This window comes from Beta vulgaris, chromosome 3, assembly GCF_026745355.1.
Source record: "Beta vulgaris subsp. vulgaris cultivar EL10 chromosome 3, EL10.2, whole genome shotgun sequence".
Classification (NCBI taxonomy): Eukaryota; Viridiplantae; Streptophyta; class Magnoliopsida; order Caryophyllales; family Amaranthaceae; genus Beta; species Beta vulgaris.
The window spans coordinates 32,218,632-32,242,284 of record NC_079204.1 but is presented as its reverse complement, the minus strand read 5'-3'; the positions used below and the strand labels follow the sequence as shown (position 1 = coordinate 32,242,284).

The 23,653-nt window shown below is 37.9% G+C and overlaps 1 protein-coding gene across 8 annotated transcripts in view; it reads left to right on the top strand.

Annotated features, from left to right (window-relative positions):
* The window catches only part of LOC104908109 (DExH-box ATP-dependent RNA helicase DExH16, mitochondrial), a 33,976-nt gene extending 11,314 nt beyond the window's left edge, over window positions 1–22,662 (top strand). Inside the window, exons 5-17 of one of the 8 annotated variants that reach the window (XR_007272691.2) lie at window positions 1,160–1,300; window positions 2,084–2,206; window positions 4,068–4,145; window positions 8,248–8,416; window positions 10,908–11,020; window positions 11,190–11,270; window positions 11,456–11,521; window positions 12,411–12,475; window positions 18,533–18,620; window positions 18,706–19,135; window positions 19,234–19,605; window positions 20,707–20,752; window positions 20,846–20,899. Coding sequence is in view for 4 of the 8 variants with exons in the window: in XM_010697188.4 (XP_010695490.1) it covers window positions 1,160–1,300; window positions 2,084–2,206; window positions 4,068–4,145; window positions 8,248–8,416; window positions 10,908–11,020; window positions 11,190–11,270; window positions 11,456–11,521; window positions 12,411–12,475; window positions 20,707–20,752; window positions 20,846–20,962; window positions 21,909–22,000; window positions 22,096–22,207 (1,203 nt within the window). In the remaining 4 variants the exon portion in view is untranslated. Of the gene's footprint in view, window positions 1–1,159; window positions 1,301–2,083; window positions 2,207–4,067; window positions 4,146–8,247; window positions 8,417–10,907; window positions 11,021–11,189; window positions 11,271–11,455; window positions 11,522–11,613; window positions 11,799–12,410; window positions 12,476–14,083; window positions 14,160–14,962; window positions 14,984–18,532; window positions 19,136–19,233; window positions 19,606–20,706; window positions 20,753–20,845; window positions 20,963–21,858; window positions 22,001–22,095 lie in introns of those variants that run through there. The other 7 variants (XR_007272690.2, XR_007272689.2, XM_010697188.4 and 4 more) reach the window with 7 other exon arrangements.
* The last annotated feature ends 991 nt before the right edge of the window (window positions 22,663–23,653 follow it).

The window sequence follows — 23,653 nt, the reverse complement described above, 5'->3', positions numbered from 1 at the left end:
CCAGGAATATACTTAAGCACAAAAACTCATGAGTTGCGGCTTCCCTGGGAGGGGGTTAGGTGCAATCTAATAACTAAGTATTCATATTATATTCCCTCCTTTCCCTTTATTATGAAATCGGTGGAGGTGTTTTGCAAAACCAAAATGCTTGAGCTTGGGAAAAGTGTGTTTGTTTGGATTCTTCAGCTTAAACCTAAGTACTACTACTTAATTGGATAAGAATACTGGTACTTGGAGTATAAGTAACACTTTCACACTTCAAACCAAGCAGGATCACCCAAAAGATCTATAATTAGGGTTGAGGGGAAATCGAGAATTTGAGAATTTTTAAGCATTCTGGAGGGATAAATTTGAATTCCAAACTCTTACTGTGAGAATGGGGGGACCAACTAATTAGAGCAAACTTTTTAGTTCCAATACTCAGGCATGAACCAGATGACTGCTGAGGATGTTTTTGTTGGTAGAAGCATACAGCAATTCAAGTACACTACAATGAGTTCCTTTTTACTTCTTTTCGAAGTGATTATATATGAATGATGGCCTTTGAAAATATCTTGAAGCAACCAATATGAATACCATGTAATATTAGTTATTGGGCAGATATTCTAGTTTTATTATAATTTTTAGCTTTAAGTAGTCATAAAGTTACCATCCGCCAAATTAATATATGAAGAGATATTGCTGTTCTTTATTCAAGACATGGTTCTATTATAGATTTTTAAGGTTTTGAAGTCTTCTTTCAACCAACAGCCAAAGGGTTCAAGAATTTGCTACTTATATTGTCAAACTAAACTACAACTTAACAATGTAAAGTTCAGGAATGATATGATGTTGTTCCATAGTTATTATATTGGATGCTAGAAAACCCCAAAGGGTTCAAGAGTTTGCTATTTCTGATGTTTAACTAACACCAGATTAACTATGTAAAGCTCAGGGATGGTGTGTTGCTGTTCCATACTTATTACTTCATATTGCATGCTAGAAAACCCCATTTCTTTTTTATGTTTTGCTGTTGTCTGGATATGAATCTAGGGCTGTGCATGCCTTGATTCTAGTGAAAACTTACTTCCAGTAAGGACCATAAATGATGGGCGTCATTGTGATTGCTTAACGATCATTTTTCTGTTTCTTTTATCAACTGATCTATCTATGATTTCAGATGCTGGGTTGCAGGAGCAGGGGCTTTTCCTTTACTCGTGCTTTATTGGGACTTCCTGCAGATGAACTTCACTTATGTGGAGACCCGGCTGCTGTGCCCCTTATCACGGAAATATTGAAAGTTACTGGTGATAATGTGCAGGTAATAACTTCGTTTGAGTGATAATACTGTTGTTATAAAAGACGGGGCACATGAAGTTAGGGTATGTATTACTAGTATATACTACATGTAATAATTCGGCAAAATAGGTTTACTTTTTTTTTTTTTCTATTATTTTGTAAATTCTAATAAATTCTACGGCAAAACCATTTTAAAAGGGTTCACTTTTTAAAAGGCAAAGTGAAAGTTGTATTGCAATCAAAATTCAACAAGAAAATATCCTATGGCCTCTCCTCCTAAGCAAACGTTCTAGGATGGATCCCTTAGGGAGTAGGCTAAGCAACAAAACAAGCCTAAGCAACAAAACAAGCCTAAGCAATGCCTTAGAAAGGACTAATTACAAAAATTACAAGCTTTGAAACCACTCCTTGTCTGCCTGACTGACTTTACTCCAATCAGGTTCCTTTATTCATAACAGTGTACTGTATAAGTGTATATCTGTGCAACTTTGTTGAGTGTATGTGATTCTTCCCAAAAAGCAGTCTTTTTAACTTTAAACTAAATCAGCTATAGCAGTATATTGATGTTAGCAAAATATCCCGAGAGTTTGTAAAACAAACCACAAGTACTTGAGTTCGTATTATTTTCCAAACTTCATGTTACTTTTAAGCAATAGATCTGAATTATAAAAGTGAATGAAAATTGTGAATCCAAAAGAGACTGACAGACTAAATTAAGATTATAGATATCTATATTTATGCACCTATAAGCAAGTATGTGTTTTTTTTTTTTTTTTGACTTTATCTCTGTTCTGTTCTGCTGCAGATACATTATTATGATAGGTTATCACCTCTGGAGCCATTGAAGGTTTCTCTTGGATCTTTTTCAAATGTAAGAAAGGGAGACTGCGTTGTTACCTTTTCACGTCGGGGCATATATAACTTTAAAGTAAGCTGCTATCTTTTGCCCTTCTTTTCATTGATTTGTATAATTCAGGTCAATAAAACACTCTATGTGCGGCTTTTATGGACATGCTATTATTTGACTGCTGATGATAAAAGGTTCAAGTAGATTGGTTGTAAAAATTTATTAGTAGATTGCAGTTCAAAAAGTGAATAAGATCTTTGCTGCATGTAATGGTTTGCCTGAATGACCTACAAATAACCCTTAAAGAAGCGAAAGCTGCAGTAGATCCTGAAACCTACGAGGAGTAGGACACTGTGCAACAGTCTCATGTCCACACAGAAGATATTGATTAATGTTACTTGGCCTCTTTTTTGAAACGCGGATCCCAAGCGGCCCGCAATCGAGTGGTTAGTGACCCGTCGCTCCCTGGTAACGGCATTCCGCTCTGTGGCCTGCATATTTCAGTGACAACACCGGAAAAACCTAATTTAGCTCTAAGTAAGACAACCAAAGTACAAGTACCATGTCAGATCCTCAACACTCGGACATGTATATGGAGTAAGGACATTGACCGATCATTTTGGGCCAAAATCATGGAAGATTTTGATAAAATAGCCAAAATCATGGAAGATTTTGATAAAATAACCGAGTCAAGCACTTGGCCAAATATCCGTGTCCGACATGAGTACAAGAGTCCAAGTAACATAGCATATCATATGAATTTATTAAATAGTAAACCATCAGTCCTTCTTGGCTAATGTTAATGTTGTTTTTAATTAGATTGTGGTGGCAACTTCATACCTCAGCTCTTCTTTCTTGCCTTCCTATTCAGTATTGCCTGATTGTTTATCAGCTTTCAAGTCGCATCCTGTACTTTCTTCTGTATGAGTTGACAAAGAAATTCTGTTAGCGACTCAGCGTTAATCTTCAACTTTGGACTTGACAAAACATGATGCAGTTCCAGATTGCTTCTGTTTTCCCTGGGTTCCAATTAAACTCTACCAGGGACCTTGCTTCCGTCTCTATGGCTACATGTCCCTGCTATACCTCTTTCTTGTATCTTCTCATATGCTGTTTGCTGATGGTGCAAACTCTCCTGTTCTGGTAATCTAAAAAAATCTAAAAGAGCCATGTGATAATGTTTTTCCTCATTTTAAGATTCCATGATAAAATATAGTTAGTAATCTCAAGTGATTTTAAATTTTAAAACAAGATGAATTAAGTGGGAGCAGTTTCCATTACTCTCGATGCAGAAGCACTTGAGACTATCTATTATACCCCTGTTTCAGGGGAGCAAATCATGAGCGGATTCTCCTGCATTTGCAAGTAGAAGTTTGAAAGCAGGTTGCGGCAAGAGAAACTCTCATATACTAGTTTCATCAAAAATACTTTCTTTGTTGTCACTCACATGAATGTGTATATATTTCTAAATTCTGATAATTCCTAGTATCTACTACATTTGGACATGGGTGGCTGTGATTGAGGGGATGCAGAGTTTGGTATTCCTGATTTGTCGATATCGTTTATCAGGATATAGTAGAGATGAACCAAATGGAATGTCTTAGTAAACTACGTTGTACTAGTTAATGTTGAAGTCGTTGGCCTTTGATGCCATCAGAATGAGATTGAAGGGTTTGGTGAAAATAGTCCCTCCAAAAAAGACTGAATCTACATAAATTCATCCAAGAGGCTTCATAATTGAGTTCGGTTTCTTGGCATGGCGCATGATCAATTGTTTTATTTGTTTCCTGCCTATTCATGGCAATGCTTGTGCATTCTTGGGAATTGATATGGTGTTGAAGGGCGGGGGTCTTTGGGAAAACTCTTTGGCCGATTGTACTTGCTTGTGTAAGCTGTTGGTTGTACTCTCATGTCTAAATAGATTTGTGTTGTTTGATTGCAGAGAAAAATTGAAAGTGAGGGGAAACATCTTTGCTCTGTTGTGTATGGTTCACTGCCCCCAGAAACCCGAAATAGACAGGTATTAACATGATCCTATCAACTCTCTTGCTTTCTGCAAATCATGAAATCTTCTTACTGTGTCGAGTTCAAGAACTTTGAATAGTTTCTGGGACCAGCAAATGTAAGTTCGTGAGACAGTTAAACATTTTGTTCAGAAGCAAAAATATTTGCTTGTGCAATCTGAAGTCCTGAACTCACCCGTTTAATAAATGGAACAAACATCAGTGATTTGAACCTAATCTGGCTCAACCAGCATTACTTACCTGACACATGTAACCTATTTTCCTCTACTTTGCATTTCTTTTTAAAACAGACCCTCTGACGCCCGTTTGATATTAACCTAATTGGCTAACCATATTTCTAAATTCTAGTACTTCCAAATTATATGTTATCCTGTACAACTTACAATCAGTAGAGAACATCGAACCATAACCAAATCAATATCATTTCTAAAATCTTTACAGGTGACATGATTTGAGTACATCTGTACATATATATATATATACCCACTAGGGGTGCAAATCCAGCGAGTCGATTGCAAGTAGGGCTCTTCTCGACGCGACTCGACAACTCGCAGTCGCAGATCCTGCTCAACTCGACTCGAAAATTCGTTAAGCTCGCCAAACCCTTGCTCGACTCGTGCTTGTTAATGTTTTTTTGCAACTACACTCGACTCGAAGCTCGACTCGAATGCTTGCTAGCACGTTAAGATTAAATAAGGTAAAATTAGTTTTAGATTGATTTTGTTAATTCTTTTAGAGGAAAAACATTATAGTTACTACTAGAATTACCAAAACATTAGAAAAGATATAAGGTTCCTTTATGCCTCCATTTTAACATTTTAAACAAACAAAAAAATATATATGAAAAAATTAGTGAGCTGCTCGCGAGCTTAATGAGTCGAGCGAGATCATGCTCATCTCTTGCTCGTTTAGGTTTCGAGCCGAGTCGAGTTCAAGCCGAGCCAACTCGAGCCGAGTTTTGACCGAGCGTTGACCGAGTCAAGCTCGACTTGCTCGCGAGCTGCCCGATTCGAGAGCACCCCTAATTCCTAGAATGCTTTAAAGGAATAGAGTTTAAGTATGTTTTGTCAAGATATACCTTCTATAACACTTTTTTTTTTATTATTATGGGATAGCACCTTTTGTATTTTACTCCCTCCATACCTTAATAGACTTCCCATATACTGTCTGCATCGTGTCCTTGACATATATTTGACCATTTGTATGTTTAATTATGTATATAGTGAAAGTTATAAAATGTTCATACTTTGAATATAACAATACCTCACATGAATATGTTTATAGTATTAGTGAAAATTGATGGTCAAAGTTGTATAAATTTTGACGTTAAGAAAAGCAAATGGGGAGTCTATTAAGGGAAGGAGGGAGTATTTGTTAGAAAGTACCTTCTAAACTATTTTTAAATTTTTTTATAAAGGCATTTTAATGCCATATATAGGCAAAATGTTAACTTTGTGGGAGATTTGCTCTTCTTCTGACATTTTGATTCCCTATGAAGTACACGCCATTCTCTCTCTCTTTTCTTTCTATTCTTATTTGCTTCCCTCATTTTTTCTTATCCCCACCCTAGCCCCCCTTCATAGCTATGACTCTCTCATTCTCCCACCCCAACCTCTAACCCCTACCTTCCCTATATAGCACGGGTACTTCTTCTAGGTGATGTACTCCTACCCGTACCTACATGATACATATTCTGTATGGGTACGGGTACCCATTCCTAAAATTTTGAAATCTCGCCGTTCTACGTCCCCGTATTTGAATCCATGCCCTTACGTGTATCCCTCCCTTACCCATAATCCCATATACACAACATAGATTTCAACAATTGAGATTTATGTGGGTCATCATAAGTTTACACCATTCCGTATTCTATACAACAACACCAACAATTTTACGCCTTAATCCCATATATATGTTGCATGAGGCAAGATTTTATCTCCAGTGATCGTCCACATGCATCATTTGCCTCTATTCTATTTCATCAAGTTTTTAATGCTCTCACAAACCTAATCTTTTTCATGTTAGTCCTAACACTCTTCACTCAAGTCATCTTCTGTCTCCCCCAATTTTTAAAATCTCAAATTTACCAACCTTTCACAACCTATCCTAATTGGTGCACCCTCAAGACGATGTCTTACATGCCCACACCATAATCAAATAACTAGTCTTCTATCTCGAAATCTAACACATAACCTTTATTAGAATATCTTTGTGCTGAATCTATCTCTTAGTGTGTTTCCACACACCCATATTAACATGTGCATCGGGGCTGCTCCCACACTTAAGTTTACACGATAAAGTTCTAAAAACGAATTGGTAGAAGCCATAAAAATGGGAACTCAAAGTAGGAGAGGCGAGTGCCAATGTATCACACAAGGCTTAATCTTTGTGCAAGACAAGTCTAGCAGGGCATCTCCTATAAATAGATGCTTTTAGATAAAGAGAAAGCAAAAAGCATTTAAGAGGAATCTTTGAGAAATTGTAGTTTTTGATTCCAATACGAAACTCTGGTAGGGTGGTGATTTAAGAGTGAGTACTGAGTAGGAATAGAGGACTAGGAAGGAGTCAAAGATGAAGGAAGAAGGTGAGAAGAATAGAGACATCAAGAAGAAGAGGAGGAGTGAGAGTGCGTGTAAAGAAAAGAAAGTATAGGAAGAGTGTGTGTGAGTGACACGCAAAAACAATCAGTTGTCTGAAAATTGACGTTTTGGCCAGAAAACGGTTTCAAGGTGCTCTTTTCTAGAGTTTTTATCGTATGAGGTACTTTTTGACGATAAAAAAATATAATAAAAGGTTCTATCTTACATAATGATATTATAGAAAGTACTTTTGGACGAAAAGATCCAAAGGTCGTTATTACGCGAGACAAAAATCGATAAACTAATTACAAGTGCAATACTATAGCCGATTTTATCTTTTAGACATAATTAGGAGCCTTAAGCTTTTTGTAATGTTAAGTAGACACGTGCTTCAGTCTTTACTGCAAAAATTGGACCAAAAACCCACTGCATGACCGAATCAACCTTATTTGGCAAGAGAGGGAAAGGGGGGGGGGAACTGGGAAAGTTAAAAGAGAGGGTGGAGTAGTAGATTGAGAGGGCAAGACTGCAAAAATAAGGGAAGGACACTCAGATATAGCATGTGGGGGAATGCCCTTGAAAGAACTAAGGTCATCCATGAATTTTAGAGAAAGAAAATGTGGTGAGTATAGTGCTGGTTTTAAAGAGCTACTAGTGGGAGTAACTTTATATGTGATGATTATAAAGTTTATGGACCAGCAGGGGTAACATTATATGTGGTGGCTTGAAATGTTTATGGTTTAATAGTTGTCATCTCCCCCCTCAACCCCCCCCCCCCCCCCCCCCCCCAATGGTTAGTGTCATGTCAACCCACCTACTTAAGAGGGTTGATAACTTTAACCCAAACCAACTTATTTAGTGTTGGGTTTTCGTCGGGTTAGAGGGTGGTGCCGTTTTTGCCAGCTGTGTGGAAGCACAATTAATTATGTGAAAAGTTACTGTAAAGAAGTAAGCCATTTGAATTGGAAGTTAAATAGTGTTCATTGTTAGGATCTAGTAATGTCAAGATGTATCGCTTTTAATCAATGACCAAATATTATCATATCAAGAAACATCTATGAGTTAAAGGGTAATGTATTAGAATGTTCTTAGATTTTTCAACCAAGACATCAACTTGAATAATTCGAGTTATTCGATATTTCTAAGAGTTCCTCTGTGATGAAGAATTTTTTGTCTCAAAACATTTTTCCCCTCTCTTGATACAGAGCATGATTACATTCTTGGCACATTAACTGATGTCCTTTCCGGATCCAAATATTTTCTCACTATAAGATGCATTTGACCTGTTAAGTTCTCGCTCCATGTTCCACCTCAACATGCTTTTGGCTGTCATGTGAAAGTCTTTACATTTAAAGGTTGGAGAAAATTATCCAGTCAGTCATGCAATAAAATACACTGCAACTTAATGCCTATTTCCATCTTTGCTATTGGTGATAACCCCAAATCTTAATGGTTAAGAATTTGAAACCTGATGCCGATTGGTTCAGTCTCTAAGATCATCTTTTGCCTAGTAATGCAGGCGACTATGTTCAATGATGCTACCAGCGAGTCTGATGTGCTTGTGGCTAGTGATGCAATTGGAATGGGTCTTAATTTAAATATATCTAGAATCATATTTTCAACACTAAAAAAGTTTGACGGTGTGGAGCTACGTGATCTGACCGTGCCAGAGATCAAGCAGATAGCAGGTTGGCAATATTCTTTCAATTTTTAGGCCACAGATGTGATTAGCATTAACTGTCACATTATACTGAAAAGATATATTCCGCAAACGTATCTTGAAACGATGAGGATCACAATAAAGACAAATAGTGCATGTGTTTGCCGCCAGATGGGTGGGAGGATGTATGCAATATTGCAATGGCAGAAAGACCAAAATAATACATCTTAAGGACAGCTGCTATAAGATTTTAAGTTGCTCTTTTCCAGTTATATGATAAGATCTCACATGATCTTATTTCGTCAGACTTTTTGTGGGATTTAGGTCTGAGTTTCCCCTTGACCTCATGTTCATGGAATGTCTCATAGCATGTCTTTGTCAGCATTAACTCATGCTTGCAATGTATTTTTTTTTTGTTAGTACCTTCATTTGTTTGGGTCAATCCAAGTCCACTCTTTATATATTTTCTTTTCTTGATGAAAGTTTTTCTTTCTTCTAAAGAATTGCCTCAGGTAAGTGTCATCTATGGATATAGAAGGCTACAAGCTCTATATCTTGAAGTTTGAAGAAATCCGATCTATACTATTATGGTTAGTTCTTAAATTATTGTCCCACTTATCTCACTCAACCCATGTGATGTAGGGTTCCTTACTAAATCCCCTTCTCTCATTCTCTCTCTTCGTATTCATGTGATGTAGGACCCTCCAGCCTCCCTTATCTATCTTTCTTACTCGACCAATTTCTTTATTCTTAATATTAATCTATCCACCGACAAAACCTATGATCCCCTACTATTTACTCTTAATTTAATGCCCAAACTTAATAATTAATTGAGAATGAAGGGAGTAATAACTTATAATAATGATCTTTGCTGTTGTTTTTCTGCTACTTCTTTTGTGGGTCCTTTAAAAAAAGAAAAAGAAAGATAGAATGTGATTGTGAGAGATTGTAGAATTTAATGGGTCCAACAAGTGGATAAGGTACCTGGAGAAGGAACAACATTTACCAAAGTAGGTTGAACTTTATGAAACGTCCATTTTGCATAATTAAATAAACATTTTATATTTTTGCTTCCATGTTTTTACTTATATAGTTATACTTCCTCCTTTTATTTTTACTTGCTAACTTCCATAAGATGGAAATGTCATATTACTTGCTACATACTACTTCCTCCGTTCTTTTTCTATTGCAACAATGTAATTTTTACACTATTCACTCACCACCCTTTTACTATCTCTTGTGATTTTTATGTAAGGAAATATATAGTCATGTGGGATCTTGTTCGATTCGTCTCGATTTATACTTTCAAAATATCTAATTTGTATATTTTTTACTAAAACGTAATTAAAGATATTAATAGTTAAAATTGTGCATTGGCAAGCATGAAAACCCTATTGTTGCAATAGAAAAGGAACGGAGGTAGTACTTTTGAACACTAAAAAGTACAATTATTTATTTATTCATTTATTTGATGTTAAAGTATGTCGCGAGGACCATGCTTTCTTTGTGTTCAAAGGAGGATTTTACCATCTTTCTGGTGGTCTCTAACGTTTAGATCATGTATCAGAAACATGGTATGGGAACCGGGGGGTGGGGGGGTGGGAAGGGGAAAGGGGAAAAAGGGTTGGCCATATTGAGGGCTAACCGCAGCCATTGTCAGGCTCTCCAACAAGAAGTTTTAATACTTGTGATGTAAAGGTATCTCAATAGCAAAGTAAATGTTTGGTGATGAAGTTTAGTGCTTTTATCCTGTATTATTTTCTGCCGTGCTGCTGAGTGCTTCTCTTTAGAATAGTTTTACTTAGGGATATCTTCAGCAATAATTATATGTTGAAATGTTGATGAATAGTATTGCAAGAATGGGTTATTGGATCACTTGATGTATGAACATCAAAGCCTTTATTGCATTCATATTCCTTCGGAATCAGATAGTTTTGTAAGAAATCATGCTACATTGACCTAGATTGGCAGTGATCACCCTTTCTTTGAGAGAAAATTGACATAAATAATCCCAAACATTCACCAGTAACATTTGATTATTCGTGAAACATTCCCATGTTTGGAGGGACCTTCTCAAAATAATCTGAAATGTCAATTTTTCTACTTCATCCCCTTTTTTTTCTTTTACTTACAACACTTTTTTTCCATCAACTCCAATGCAAAATTTGGGTAGGAGAGAGGTAAAGAGGAAAAAAAGAGAGGGCCCAAGTGATTGGAGAAAGATAGAGAGAAAGGAAAAGCAAAAGTAGAAAGTGTTGCAAGTAATTAATCATTTCCCTTTTAGGAAAGTGTTGCAAGTAAAAAAAAACGGAGGAAGTATATATGATAGACCTAAATTGGATTAGCTAAGGCATGAAAAACAACAATTTAGATTACTTTGAGAAGGTCCTCAAACTTGGGATTATTTTGAGAAGATGGATTAAAATTGGGATTATTCATGTTAATTCTTTTTTTTTATTGGTGTGGCAATTGTCAAAATGTTTATGTTGCCTGCCTGAGATGATTTCTGATTCTTGTAGGGAGAGCTGGTAGATATGGGTCTAAGTACCCTGTTGGTGAAGTGACTTGTCTAGAAGGGGAGGATCTACCACTACTGCACACATCACTTAACTCTCCATCTCCACCCCTAGAGGTGAAATACTGAGCCTGCTGCAGAAGTAATCGTACATCATGTGATTTGCTTCTGTTTCATAGCTCCTTTATGAAACATTCTGTGGATGAGACAAAAACGTTTCCTGTTGTAAGCCTTTTATTGCCTTGCCTATTTCTAATTTTTCAGCAATATCTTATGTGCTCTGCAGCGTGCTGGTCTGTTTCCAAACTATGATCTTCTGCTCTTGTATTCTAGAGCAAATCCAGAAATTGGATTATACCATATTTTGGTAGGTTTTCCAGCTATCCTATCCCCTTTGAATTAAAAAAATAACACATAGCTATCCTTGTCTTTCACTCTTATTAGGTTTTGACATTGCATTTGTGATGTCATGTATAAAATTTAGTTCTTATCTTGTATATGTAAAGCATTAGTCAAGTTTTCTGTCCAAAATCTTGTTACATTTCTTGGCAGGAACACTTTGTAACCAATGCTAAGTTATCTCCAAATTACTTCATTGCCGATTGTGAAGATTTGCTGGTATGTAAAAACAATTGTGATCTCATTGCTTTCTCATTCTGAAGTGTATATGCTGAGAATCTAACTAGAAGATTTTGTTAATTTTTTTAAAGAGGAGATTCCCCACTCCCTTCCCTTACCTGCTCATGATTTTTTGGATCCAACTCCAGCAGAGAAGCTTACTGCCAGAGGCTTCTCCATATCATCGCCTGCTCTATCTCCCTTTTATCTCGTTCTTTTGCTAGTTTTCCACAGTGTGGCTCAACCTGAAGTACCAAGCTTCCTTCGTAAATTGAAGGTGTAACATCACGGCATTGAGTTTTTATATGGCCACAATACCTTTAATTAGAATAAAGAAGGTTGATGGTGTGTTAGCTCTTTTGGTTCTTTGCCATAGAGGTCTTGTTTTAGTAATGGCTTTTAGCCAGATTGTTAATTGACTTTTGGCTTATAGTCAGTGTTTTAGTGATCGTGGTCAAACAAACAATAAATATGTTTCTTATTAACTGGCCATAATGAAAAATATCTGACTGGAGGGCCTTTTCTTTTGTTTCCTATTTTTTATAAGCGAGCTCTTAAAACATAGGTATCTTGTGTGTTATACCATTGACCTTGTAGTAACACGTCCAAGATATAGACATTTTATGGCTACAACTTGCAACAAACAAATCTAACATTGGTTACCGTTGAAAGTTACAGAACTATCAATATAAAAGTCAGCACTTTGGGTATTTTTCGATAAAAAGTTTTTCATGCCAAAATAGTCAAACTGTTGAGATTGGTGTAGCTTTGTCCCTTTCTTATTGTTCTTTCTTTGGGAAATACGTCCCCCTTTTCCATTTGACATTTATGACCCATCATAAACATTGTCTGGAGTTTTTCTGAATGCTGACGTACCATGATTATACAGAAAGTAGCCGCCATTATTGATGAGCTGCCACTTGGTTTGCATGAGAAATACCTCTTCTGTATCAGGTATCAGTTTTCTGTGCCTCTTTCTGGTCATTGAAGAACTTTGGGCATGTTTCCTGCATTGGCAATTATGTGTATGTTTGCTCGTTGCTTTTGTTGATTTTTTTCCTATAATTATTGCCATTGCCTTTGTGATCGTGGCATGCCCCAAAGATTGAAGGGAAAATTCTTCTGCAGGACAATTAGACCTATGTTACCATATGGTACGGAATGATGGGTCGTGAAACTTTGCCACGTTCATGAGAAGAATGTGTATTTTATGTTAGATACGTGGACATACAAGAAACAATTGGTTTAGGAATGACATATTAGGAAGAATCTTTTGAGGTAGCTTGGACATGTCAGACACAGACCAGTCATACACTAGTTAGAAGGCTTGAAGAGTGGTGAAATGACGGGATTTCAAGTGGTACCAGAGGATCTAGGGAACTTAGATAAGGCTGATTGAGGGTGATATGCATCTACTTGGGATTTAGGAAAGTATGGCATAATATAGGGAGACATAGAGGGAGATAATTTATGCTGATGACACAACTTGATCTTGTTTTTAGTCCTTTTTGTTCCTTGTACTTTTTTCTTCGTGTTTCTCAATTTTTTCCCCTTCAAGCATATTTATTCATTTTAGTTTTGGGGTTTTATCTAATCTTTCTTTTATTTTTCTTTACATTTGTTTTTCTCTTTACCTTATTCATAGAACTTTCTCAACTTTATTTTTATATCCCCATATTTTGTTTTTCCTGTACACCTCATTCAGTTTTGCCGATTGCTTAATGTTTTCTCTCGGCTTACTCCTCTCACTTTTAACCTCTTGATTCTTTGCTCAAACTCTTATAGTTTTACTTCTATTGTTGCATTTGTCATGGAAACAATTTTTTATGATGATTTATGGTGGTGCTGGTGGTGGTGTTCGTGTTGGAGTTGTTGTTGCCCTTATAGTCTCTTCTCATAATTCAGTCTGCTGGCTGTAGGTCTGTCCTGGTGTATGTTAACTTTATATGATGCGTAAACCTATTGAAACTGACCTTTGAGAATATTACCAGCTAAAGGAGGGAGTATATAGAAAATGAACACAAGCTTAAGAAAAGAGGAAATGAGATTAAAGGGAAATCTTTGAAAGGGGAAACGTGTTCCCTACATGGTGCCAAGATGAACTTTATAGTGCGTGCACAATGTGAGAGAATTCATGCTTGATGGCTTTTACCAAGTCTTTCATGTACTGATTTAGCATTAATTCACGTACCCCGAGATCAAAACTAGCAAGATTAGGTTAAGCATTCGCTGGTAGATTAGTGACCAAGGATGGTGATTACTGACCATGACGCTCAAAGTTGAATCTACGAAAAGCCTTGAGGTGCATTATGGTGGTAGTATTTGTCTTAATGCCTATGTGCCTGTTTAAAAACGAGCCTGCCAAACCTTTTTATGTTTTTGGCTGTTGCACCTTGAGCTTTAGCACCTAAGCGTGCTTTATTAAACACTGTAATTCAGTGTTACGTGATGTTGGTGTATTTTTCTGCCGACCAGCTCATTAATATGGTGTTTGACTGTATGAATGCCATAGTTATTTTATAATACCTCTAACATTTGATTATTTTAATACTCACCAAAAAGGCAAATGTTGCATCTAAAAAACCCGAGGAAGTATATGATCGTCAAGCTGCACAAGACTTTTGGAAGAGGGAATCAGGTTCTGCTAATTCTGATTTTAGGACCTCCTAAGTTTCGGAGCTATTTATCTATTAGAATATATTAAAGCAGAAAGAAGAGATGCCCATGTCATTCTCTCCTTTGAACTTTTCCTGCCTGAATAATATTTAAGATATTTTGGCAAATAAATATTGTATTAAAAAAGCTATATTCTTGTAAAAGAAAAACTTTGATATTTGTCTTTTCATTGACACTATGGAACAATTATGAACATATAAATCAAAATTTTCAAATTTAACTCATATACATACATACATATATATATGAATTTTTTCCTTGAATAATGCAAAGAGACTGTTTTTTTTGTTTTTGCCCACGTAAACCGCTACTCACAGTAGCGGTTTGTTTTAAAATAAACCGCTACTTTAAGTAGTGGTTTATACACATAAACCGCTATCTCAATTATACCTCGGCAAAATATTGCAAGCACATATCAAACTCTGGCATATGTAAACCGCTATTACGAATAGCGGTGTATGTACAAAAAAACCCCGATGAGTGCTATTTCCCCATAACTGGCCAAAATGCCAGGAACATTAAAAAAAAAGCTCTCCAACCTGCAATTCCAGCACCCAAATTCCATCCAACAACACCAAGTTTATGCACACATCAATGACCAAACACCAAGTTCATCCACATTCAAATTTATCGAAGAATTTCTTAATTACGAAGTTAGATTAAAAATATGTCAATCATAAACAAAGTTTAAAATGTAACATAGTGTTAACTAACTATACAAACAATAAATGTAGTGCTAAGAGCCCCTCTTCTTTTTTTGTGAAGGTCTAGATGAACTAGATGTGGTCTCAATAAACTCTGCAATGGCATCAAAAGAAGATGGAGTGGTTGCAGAATGTCATCGGTAGGTCCTTGACAGACGGAAGCGAAAGCTAGGTGTCGTGTAGATGTATGAGCAGCAGACATAGAAGATGTAGAAGTCGATGTATGTGCAGCAGAAGTAGCACGCTCTGTAAGATTGCCCATGTCCAGCTCGGCCAACAACATAACACAGTCCCTCATGGTCTGCAATGTCTATGCAAACAACTGGCGCCCCATATCTGGAGGCAATGACTCAGCAGCCTCTAGCCTCTAGTACAGTGCTGCACCTATGAGCAACATCAGATAAAGTATGTGCATGCATAGAAAGAAAAATACATATTATATAGTCGGATAAATAAATAAAAGTATAACTACAAATCATGGCACTTACCAGTATTATATCTGCAGACGCATGCTGATAATGTGTAGAAGGAGGTCGCCTCAATGGATCCGTAATGTGTAACCTCGTGATGCGACGATATCATATCATATACTCCTCAATGGCATGAGTACGACCACTAAACTTAGTATCCTGAACAACACGTCTCTCACGCTCATCCCACTTTGCTATGTAAGGTCGATGTCTTAGGGATAATTCTTATTCTTCGACCTCCGATCTATGCCATGAAGTATTGTGCTCGTATCACAAGGTGCTGGAATCATCTGCTCGAATCCAAATTGGCGCATAACTCGATCAGGAAAATGAAATTCCACACTGTCGAAACAAATAAGTGGAGCTAATATGCGCCATACATGTCGATCAGCTCGACATATAGCAGGTAACAACTCCAGTCTCGCATCATCAGTATATGGCTGCCAAGTCATCTACAAAGAAAGAATCTTACAAATATTAGGCATGTGAGAGATGTCTACCAATGTATATAAGTTAGGCATGTGAGACCCTATGTACCTGCTCGTTCGTCTGATGGTCAAGTGCATCCCGGTAGTAAGAAAGCCCACTTGCTAAGTGGGACCTAGTGAGGTGTACCCGAAGCCAACTGAAAAGAAATACACATTAATATCCTTGAGAAAAAATGAAACTAAATAATGTCAATAAATATGAGACACTGCATATTACCTGACAGCTAAGGGGTCAACCCCCGGAACATGATTGGATCCTAAAATAGGAACGCCATCATCAAACTGTGGAGGTGGGTCCCGCAACCTCGAAATCCGAGGTCTGCCGATGTGTATGTGCTCATATGCCCAAAGCTGTAACAACAGAGTTCGACCTAACGCCCTCGCATCCCTCTGTGATGCCCGACATAGTTGTCGATACAAGTATGCAAGAGTCGTACTACCCCAGCTATATGTCCTTACTACGTCGAGATCTGCCAAAAGTGCAAGATAAAGCACCTGGACTGTATCTCCACTCTTGTCAGCAAAAAGAATGGACCCCATGAAGACAAGAATATAAGCCCGTGCGAATCGTTGTACTGTCACCTCATCAGCATCGTTCGGCAACAAGAAAAAATGAAGCTGAAGCCATGTCAACCTCAAAGACGAACCCTGGAGAACTCCGGTGTAGTGGACCAAATCCCTAACAACTCGTGCACTAGTGCATCCCAATTACCCTCGCCTACAGCAGTAACAGGTGGCCCGTGCACTCTAAGTCCAAGGATAACAGCGACATCTTCCAAAGTAATCGTCGCTTCCCCGACAGTCAAATGAAATGTATGTGTCTCCTGCCTCCATCGCTCCACTAATGCCGTCAAAAGTGGTCGATCAATCTCCAAACCTCCCCCTACCAAACGATGTATGCCGAGAAAACCAGCACGCTCAACATACCGAAGAAGCTTATCGTGAACCTCCCAGTTACGAGTGAGACTGTGATGATGCAAATTGACACGATAATACCTGTGTCTGCTACTCCCCTCCAGGCATCCTCACTCCAATGCTTGTCCTGGAGGGTGAGAACGCTGCGATTAGTGGGGCCGGGAAAGATGGATTGCGCCATCAGACCTAAGAACAAAAAAATAATAATTTATTAACACAATGACGACTATGATAATAATATAAATTTATGAAGTTTAATAAAAATTATATTTACTCAGATGTTCCTGCATCGTTCCTATTAGGACATCTTTGCTTATTGTATCCCGAAACGTTGCAAATGCTACATCTATATTTGCTTGGCCTATCAGCTGCATTCATTTCATTTTGTATTCGAGTTGACCTTGGACGTCCAACTCCACGCTTTAGCCTCTCATCAGCTATAATTCTTGGACTATAATATGGAGAACAATTATGCATATCAGGCACAAGCTTGAAAAAGGACATATAAGTAGATCGATATGCATAATTGTTCTCCATATTATGGTCCGTGAATTATAGCTGATGAGAGGCTAAAGCGTGGAGCTGGACGTCTAAGGTCCACTCGAATACAAAATGAAAAGGATGTAACTAATAGGCCCGACAAATATAGATGTAGTATTTGTAAGGTTTCGGGACACAATAAGCAAAGATGTCATAATAAGAATGATGAAGGAACATTTGGGTAAATCTAATTTTTATTGAATTTCATAAACTTATATTATTATCATAGTCGTCATTGTGTTACTAACTTTTTTTTTTGTTCTTAGGTATGATGGCACAATCCATCTTTCCCGGCCCCACTGATCACAACGTTCTCACCCTCCAGGACAAGCATCGGAGTGAGGATGCATGGAGGGGAGCAGCGGACACGGTATTACCGTGTCGGTTGCATCATCATAGTCTCACTCGTGACCGGGAGGTTCACGATAGGGTTCTTCGGTATGTTGAGCGTGCTGGTTTTCTCGGCATACATCGTTTGGTAGGGGGAGGTTTGGAGATTGATCGACTACTTCTGATGGCATTAGTGGAGCGATGGAGGCAGGAGATACATACCTTTCATTTGACTGTCAGGGAGGCGACAATTATTTTAGAAGATGTCGCTGTTATCATTGGACTGAGAGTGCACGAGCCACCTGTTACTGCTGGAGGCGAGGGTAATTGGGATGCACGAGTTGTTAGGGATTTGGCCCACCACACCAGAGTTCTCCAGGGTTCGTCTATGAGGTTGACATGGTTTCAGCTTCATTTTTTCTTGTTGCCGAACGATGCTGATGAGGTGACAGTACAACGATTCGCACGGGCTTATATTCTTGTCTTCATGGGGTCCATTCTTTTTGCTGAAAAGAGTGAAGATAGAGTCTAGGTGCTTTATCATCCACTTTTGGCAGATCTCGACGTAGCAGGGACATATAGCTGGGGTAGTGCGACCCTTGCATACTTGTATCGACAACTATGTCGGGCATCACAGAGGGGTGCGAGGGCATTAGGTCGACGTGTGTTGTTACAGCTTTGGGCATGGGAGCACATACACATCGGCAGATTCGGATTTCGAGGTTGCGGGACCCACCTCCACAGTTTGACGATGATGTTCCTATTTTAGGATCCCATCATGTTCCGGGGGTTGACCCCTTAGCTGTGAGGTGATATGCAGTGTCTCATATTTATTGACATTATTTAGTTTCATTTTTCTCAAGGATATTAATGTGTATTTCTTTTCAGTTGGCTTCCGGTACACCTCACGAGGTCCCACTTAGCAAGTGGGCATTCTTACTACCGGGATGCACTTGACCATCAGACGGACATGCAGGTACATATGGTCTCATATGCCTAATATATAAACATTGGTAGATATCTCTCACATGCCTAATATTTGTAAGATTCTTTCTTTGTAGATGACTTGGTAACCATATACTAATGATGCTGGAGTTGTTACCTGCTATATGTCGAGCTGATCGACATGTATGGCGCATATTGGCTTCACTTATTTGTTTCAACATTGTGGAGTTTCATTTTCCTGATCGAGTTATGCGCCAATTTGGATTCGAGCAGATGATTCCAGCACCTTGTGATACGAGCACAATAGTTCATGGCATAGATCGGAGGTCGAAGAATAAGAATTATCCCCTAAGACATCGACCTTACATAGCAAAGTGGGATGAGCGTGAGAGACGTGTTGTTCAGGATACTAAGTTTAGTGGTCGTACTCATGCCATTGAGGAGTATATGATATGATATCGTCGCATCACGAGGTTACACATTACGGATCCATTGAGGCGACCTCCTTCTACACATTATCAGCATGCGTCTGCAGATATAATACTGGTAAGTGCCATGATTTGTAGTTATACTTTTATTTATTTATCCGATATATATATTTTTCTTTCTATGCATGCACATACTTTATCTGATGTTGCTCATAGGTGCAGCACTGTACTAGAGGCTAGAGGCTGCTGAGTCATTGCCTCCAGATATGGGGCGCCAGTTGTTTGCATAGACATTGCAGACCATGAGGGGACTGTGTTGATGTTGTTGGCCGAGCTGGACATGGGCACATCTTACAGAGCGTGCCTACTTCTGCTGCACATACATCGACTTCTACATCTTCTATGTCTGCTGCTCATACATCTACCACGACACCTAGCTTTCGCTTCCAGTCTGTCAAAGGACCTACCGATGACATTCTGCAACCACTCCATCTTCTTTTGATGCCATTGCAGAGTTTATTGAGACCACATCTAGTTCATCTAGACCTTCACAGAAAAAGAAGAGGGGCTCTTAGCACTACATTTATTGTTTGTATAGTTAGTTAACACTATGTTACATTTTAAACTTTGTTTATGATTGACATATTTTCTTAATCTAACTTCGTAATTAAGAAATTCTTCGATAAATTTGAATGTGGATGAACTTGGTGTTTGGTCATTGATGTGTGCATAAACTTGGTGTTGTTGGATGGAATTTGGGTGCTGGAATTGCAGGTTGGAGAGCTTTTTTTTTAATGTTCCTGGCATTTTGGCCAGTTATGGGGAAATAGCACTCATCGGGGTTTTTTTGTACATACACCGCTATTCGTAATAGCGGTTTACATATGCCAGAGTTTGATATGTGCTTGCAATATTTTGCCGAGGTAAACCGCTACTCAGGGTAGCGGTTTATATATATAAACTGCTATTTGAGATAGCGGTTTATGTGTATAAACCACTACTTAAAGTAGCGGTTTATTTTAAAATAAACCGCTACACAAAACAAAAAAAAACAGTTTCTCGCATGCCGTCCTACGTGGACGGTATGTAAGGAATTTTTTTTTTTTGGCATATTTATGGAATTAAAACCCACTTTTGCATTATTCAAGGAAAAAATTTATATGTATATGTATATAAGATTTAATAAACATCAATGTCAAAAGCAAAAAAGTCATAAAATACCGTTTTCATTATCAAAAGGAGGAGAGAGAAAAGCAAACCACACAAGTTTGTGATGGGTACCCTTGTCATTTTGTCACTTTCTTTTTTCCATTTAAGGTATGTTTAACTTATTTTGAAATGTTTTAAAATTGTAAGTGTTTCACTTATTATGGAACGGAGAAAGTATATAACCATATATGTATAGCTCCATTTTTACGTGAAATAGGAAAAAAGATGTGACTCTAATGAATAAGTGATGTGACTCCAACCTTAAAGGAAATTTTTTTTGTTGTGAATTCTTAGTCTTTCCCATTTCTCAAATAAGATATTTTCTCATGTGATCTTGTTCTTATATATTGATAGACAGACGAGCTAAGCTTAGCCAATAACTAGTATGCTATTATTTTGTTGTGAAACAGCCATTGTGCTGTATTGAATAGCGCATAAAAATCAATTTGACTTTACTTTCAATTACGTATCTATCTGCAGTCCAGTTGATGTAGATGACGATATTTCATCACAGGGACTTGTACAGGTAGTAACACATCTTATCTTTTACGTATACAGTATATGTTAATTTTTCGTTATATATTCAGATGTGGTTTTACTTTAAATTTTCAATGAACAGTTTGCACAAACATATGCTAAGAAAGGTATTGTTCATCTACGGGAGATCTTTACGCCTGGAATGCTGAAGGTGCCCAAAACACCAGCTTCCCTGGAAGAACTGGAGTCAATCCACAAGGTCTGACTCGTAGTAAAGTTATGATTAATACAACGCCCCCACCCCCCCCCCCCCTCCCCCCTCAAAAGGTGGCAATGAAACTACAATATTCCCCTTTATGACTTTTGGACCATATTGAAACTACAAGTTAAATTTTGCCAAGTTTTGGTGTGCTCAAGGTGCCTAAAATACCAGCTGCTCTGGATGAAATGGAGTCAATCCACAAGGTCGGACTCATAGTTAATGTTCTTATTGATACATGAGTCCCCCTCCCCGCAATAGGTGGCAATAGAACTACAAGATAGCTCATATAAGTACAGGTTAAATTTGGCTAAGTTTTGGGGTTCAAAGTCCTATTTCTCTTCATCCTCTCTCTCCTTTCAACCCTTGATGCTTTCATGGCTAATGTATCATGTTACATGAAATTTTTTCAGGTTATATAGATGAAAATTTCAATTGAGCATTTGTTAGGTGACAGATAATATAGAATAAGAAAAGTTAGTTTAAGTGGATAGAGACCAAGAAATATAGGTTGTATCTGATAGTAGTAATTCATACTGTGAACCCAAGAATGCACGATATGGACACTTGTTTGGGCTTTCCATTAATCTAAGAGATGTGGAATTCTTAATATATGATGATTTGAAAGTTGATAATCTGTATACTGAACCTTTTTTCTTGAAGATGTTTGATTTGTTTTTGACCCTTGTTGCTTTTTTCCTTGTTCTGGATACTAATGTAAGAAAGGCATATCTGATTTCCATATTTGTCTTGTATCATTTGTCAACTTTGCTTTTCTGTTTTATTGAAGTATCGCTGAATTTCAACGATAATCTGCAATATTGTTCTTTAGTTAAGCAGAAATTGAATTACTGCGATCTTGAGTCCTGACAGATCTATTTCGGTCTCCTATGTAGCAACTTACAGTTCTGCAAGTATCTTAAACTTGCGTGTTTCTTGACTGAAGGTCTTGGAGCTCTATGTGTGGTTGAGTTATCGCTTGGACGAGTCATTCCCTGACCGTGAACTAGCAGCTTCACAGAAGTCCATTTGCAGCTTGTAAATAACTACAGTTGAATAAATGTTTTCATGCTCATTAATTTCGTAATATCATGATATCACATTCTATTTTTAAACCTCTGGTTCAACTGCAGATTGATTGAGGAGTTTCTTCGACAATATGGTTGGCAGCAGCCAAAATCAAGAAAACTATCAACCCATAACAATTTATCACTGTTATCACAGCATAGAAGGCAAAGAGTGTAGTCTTACAATCTCATTTGATGATACTCTGAGCCCTTAGAACTGAAAACTAAAATTTCTTTTCAAAAACTGTATTGTGGGAGGTGAAACATACAGAGATTGCCGTTCAGCAACCTTCATTGATAAAGGACGACTTCGTAAGTGTTCGTCATCCCTTGCTTCTACAACAGTTCCTCATGCACGCATTCAGTAAAATATTACAAAGCGGCATAGGGAAACCTCATATGATTGCCAGAGTGCTGGAGACAAGTACACTTTTGGATCAAGCAAATGATTAACCTGGTTCAAGTTCCCCCTTCATGTCTACTTCTCGTTGCTGTAAGAAATGTCTGATTGTCTGTTTGCTATATAATAGTTGGATAGTTAGCTTCATTTTGTAAGTTCAGGCTCATTATTGTATAGGATTTTATTGTATTCAATGAAGATGTTCAAGATTATATTTGAGAGTAGTTTATGTACTCTATACCTTGAAACTGAAAGTTGCTTCAGTGGAACTTGAAAAATAAAGTTTCTCCTCTGGCCATGTAAACAAGGAAAATTCATGATGCTCAAACAGCATAAGTAGGCAGCAGACCCCTACCTAATTAAATAATTAATCATCTCTTTCTTATTTCCTTCCCTTTCTGAGAAACTGTGCTTGTTCCAATTTAGTTTCTTTAATGTAATATTTTTGGGAAATTTCCACTGGTAACCCTGTACTATGGAACATTTGCAATGGTAAACTGTTTTCCTTTTGAGTTTTAAAAATAATCCTATACTTAGTAATATTATATAGTCGTGACATTAATGATGGTTAAACCGTTACTTCGATCGTTAAACCTATTTACTATCTTGACTCAAGTTAATCCCAAACCACTACTGAACCCATTAAATCCCTAACCACCACCACTCTTCTCCAGGAAACACTATACTTCCGTCACTCGCTCCCTTTTGATGACTTTCTCTCTCTCCTCATCACTCTCTCCCTCCCCGTGACTTCTCTTCTCGTCTCTCTTTCTCTTTAGTTGATGCCTCCCCAGATTTTCACCGTCAATCTATTCCCCCCCCCCTTCACGTTGATGTTGCTGGTGATGTTTGTGGGGTCGGATGTGCTGTTGCATATATTATTCTCTTTAATTCGATGGTGGTGCTGCTACTTTTGTTGCGTTGCTCTTGTTGTGACCGTGACTTATCGATGTTGGTGCTATCCCCCTCTGTCTCTGGCTCGAGTCTTCCTTCCTCCTCTGCCTACTTCGATGTGCCCCTGATTATCTCTTCCTCTATCTTGTAGATATGGTGGTTTCGAGTAGTCAAATGGTGTTTTTGATGGCTGGAGTGGGATTTAGGTGGTAGGGTGGGGTTTAGGTGGAGGGGTGGGACAATGGTGGTGGAGTGGGGTTCTTGTGGAGGAGTCGGACAATGGTGGTTGGGTGGGATGTTATTGGGCTGGGTGGTGGTTGGGAGTTGGGT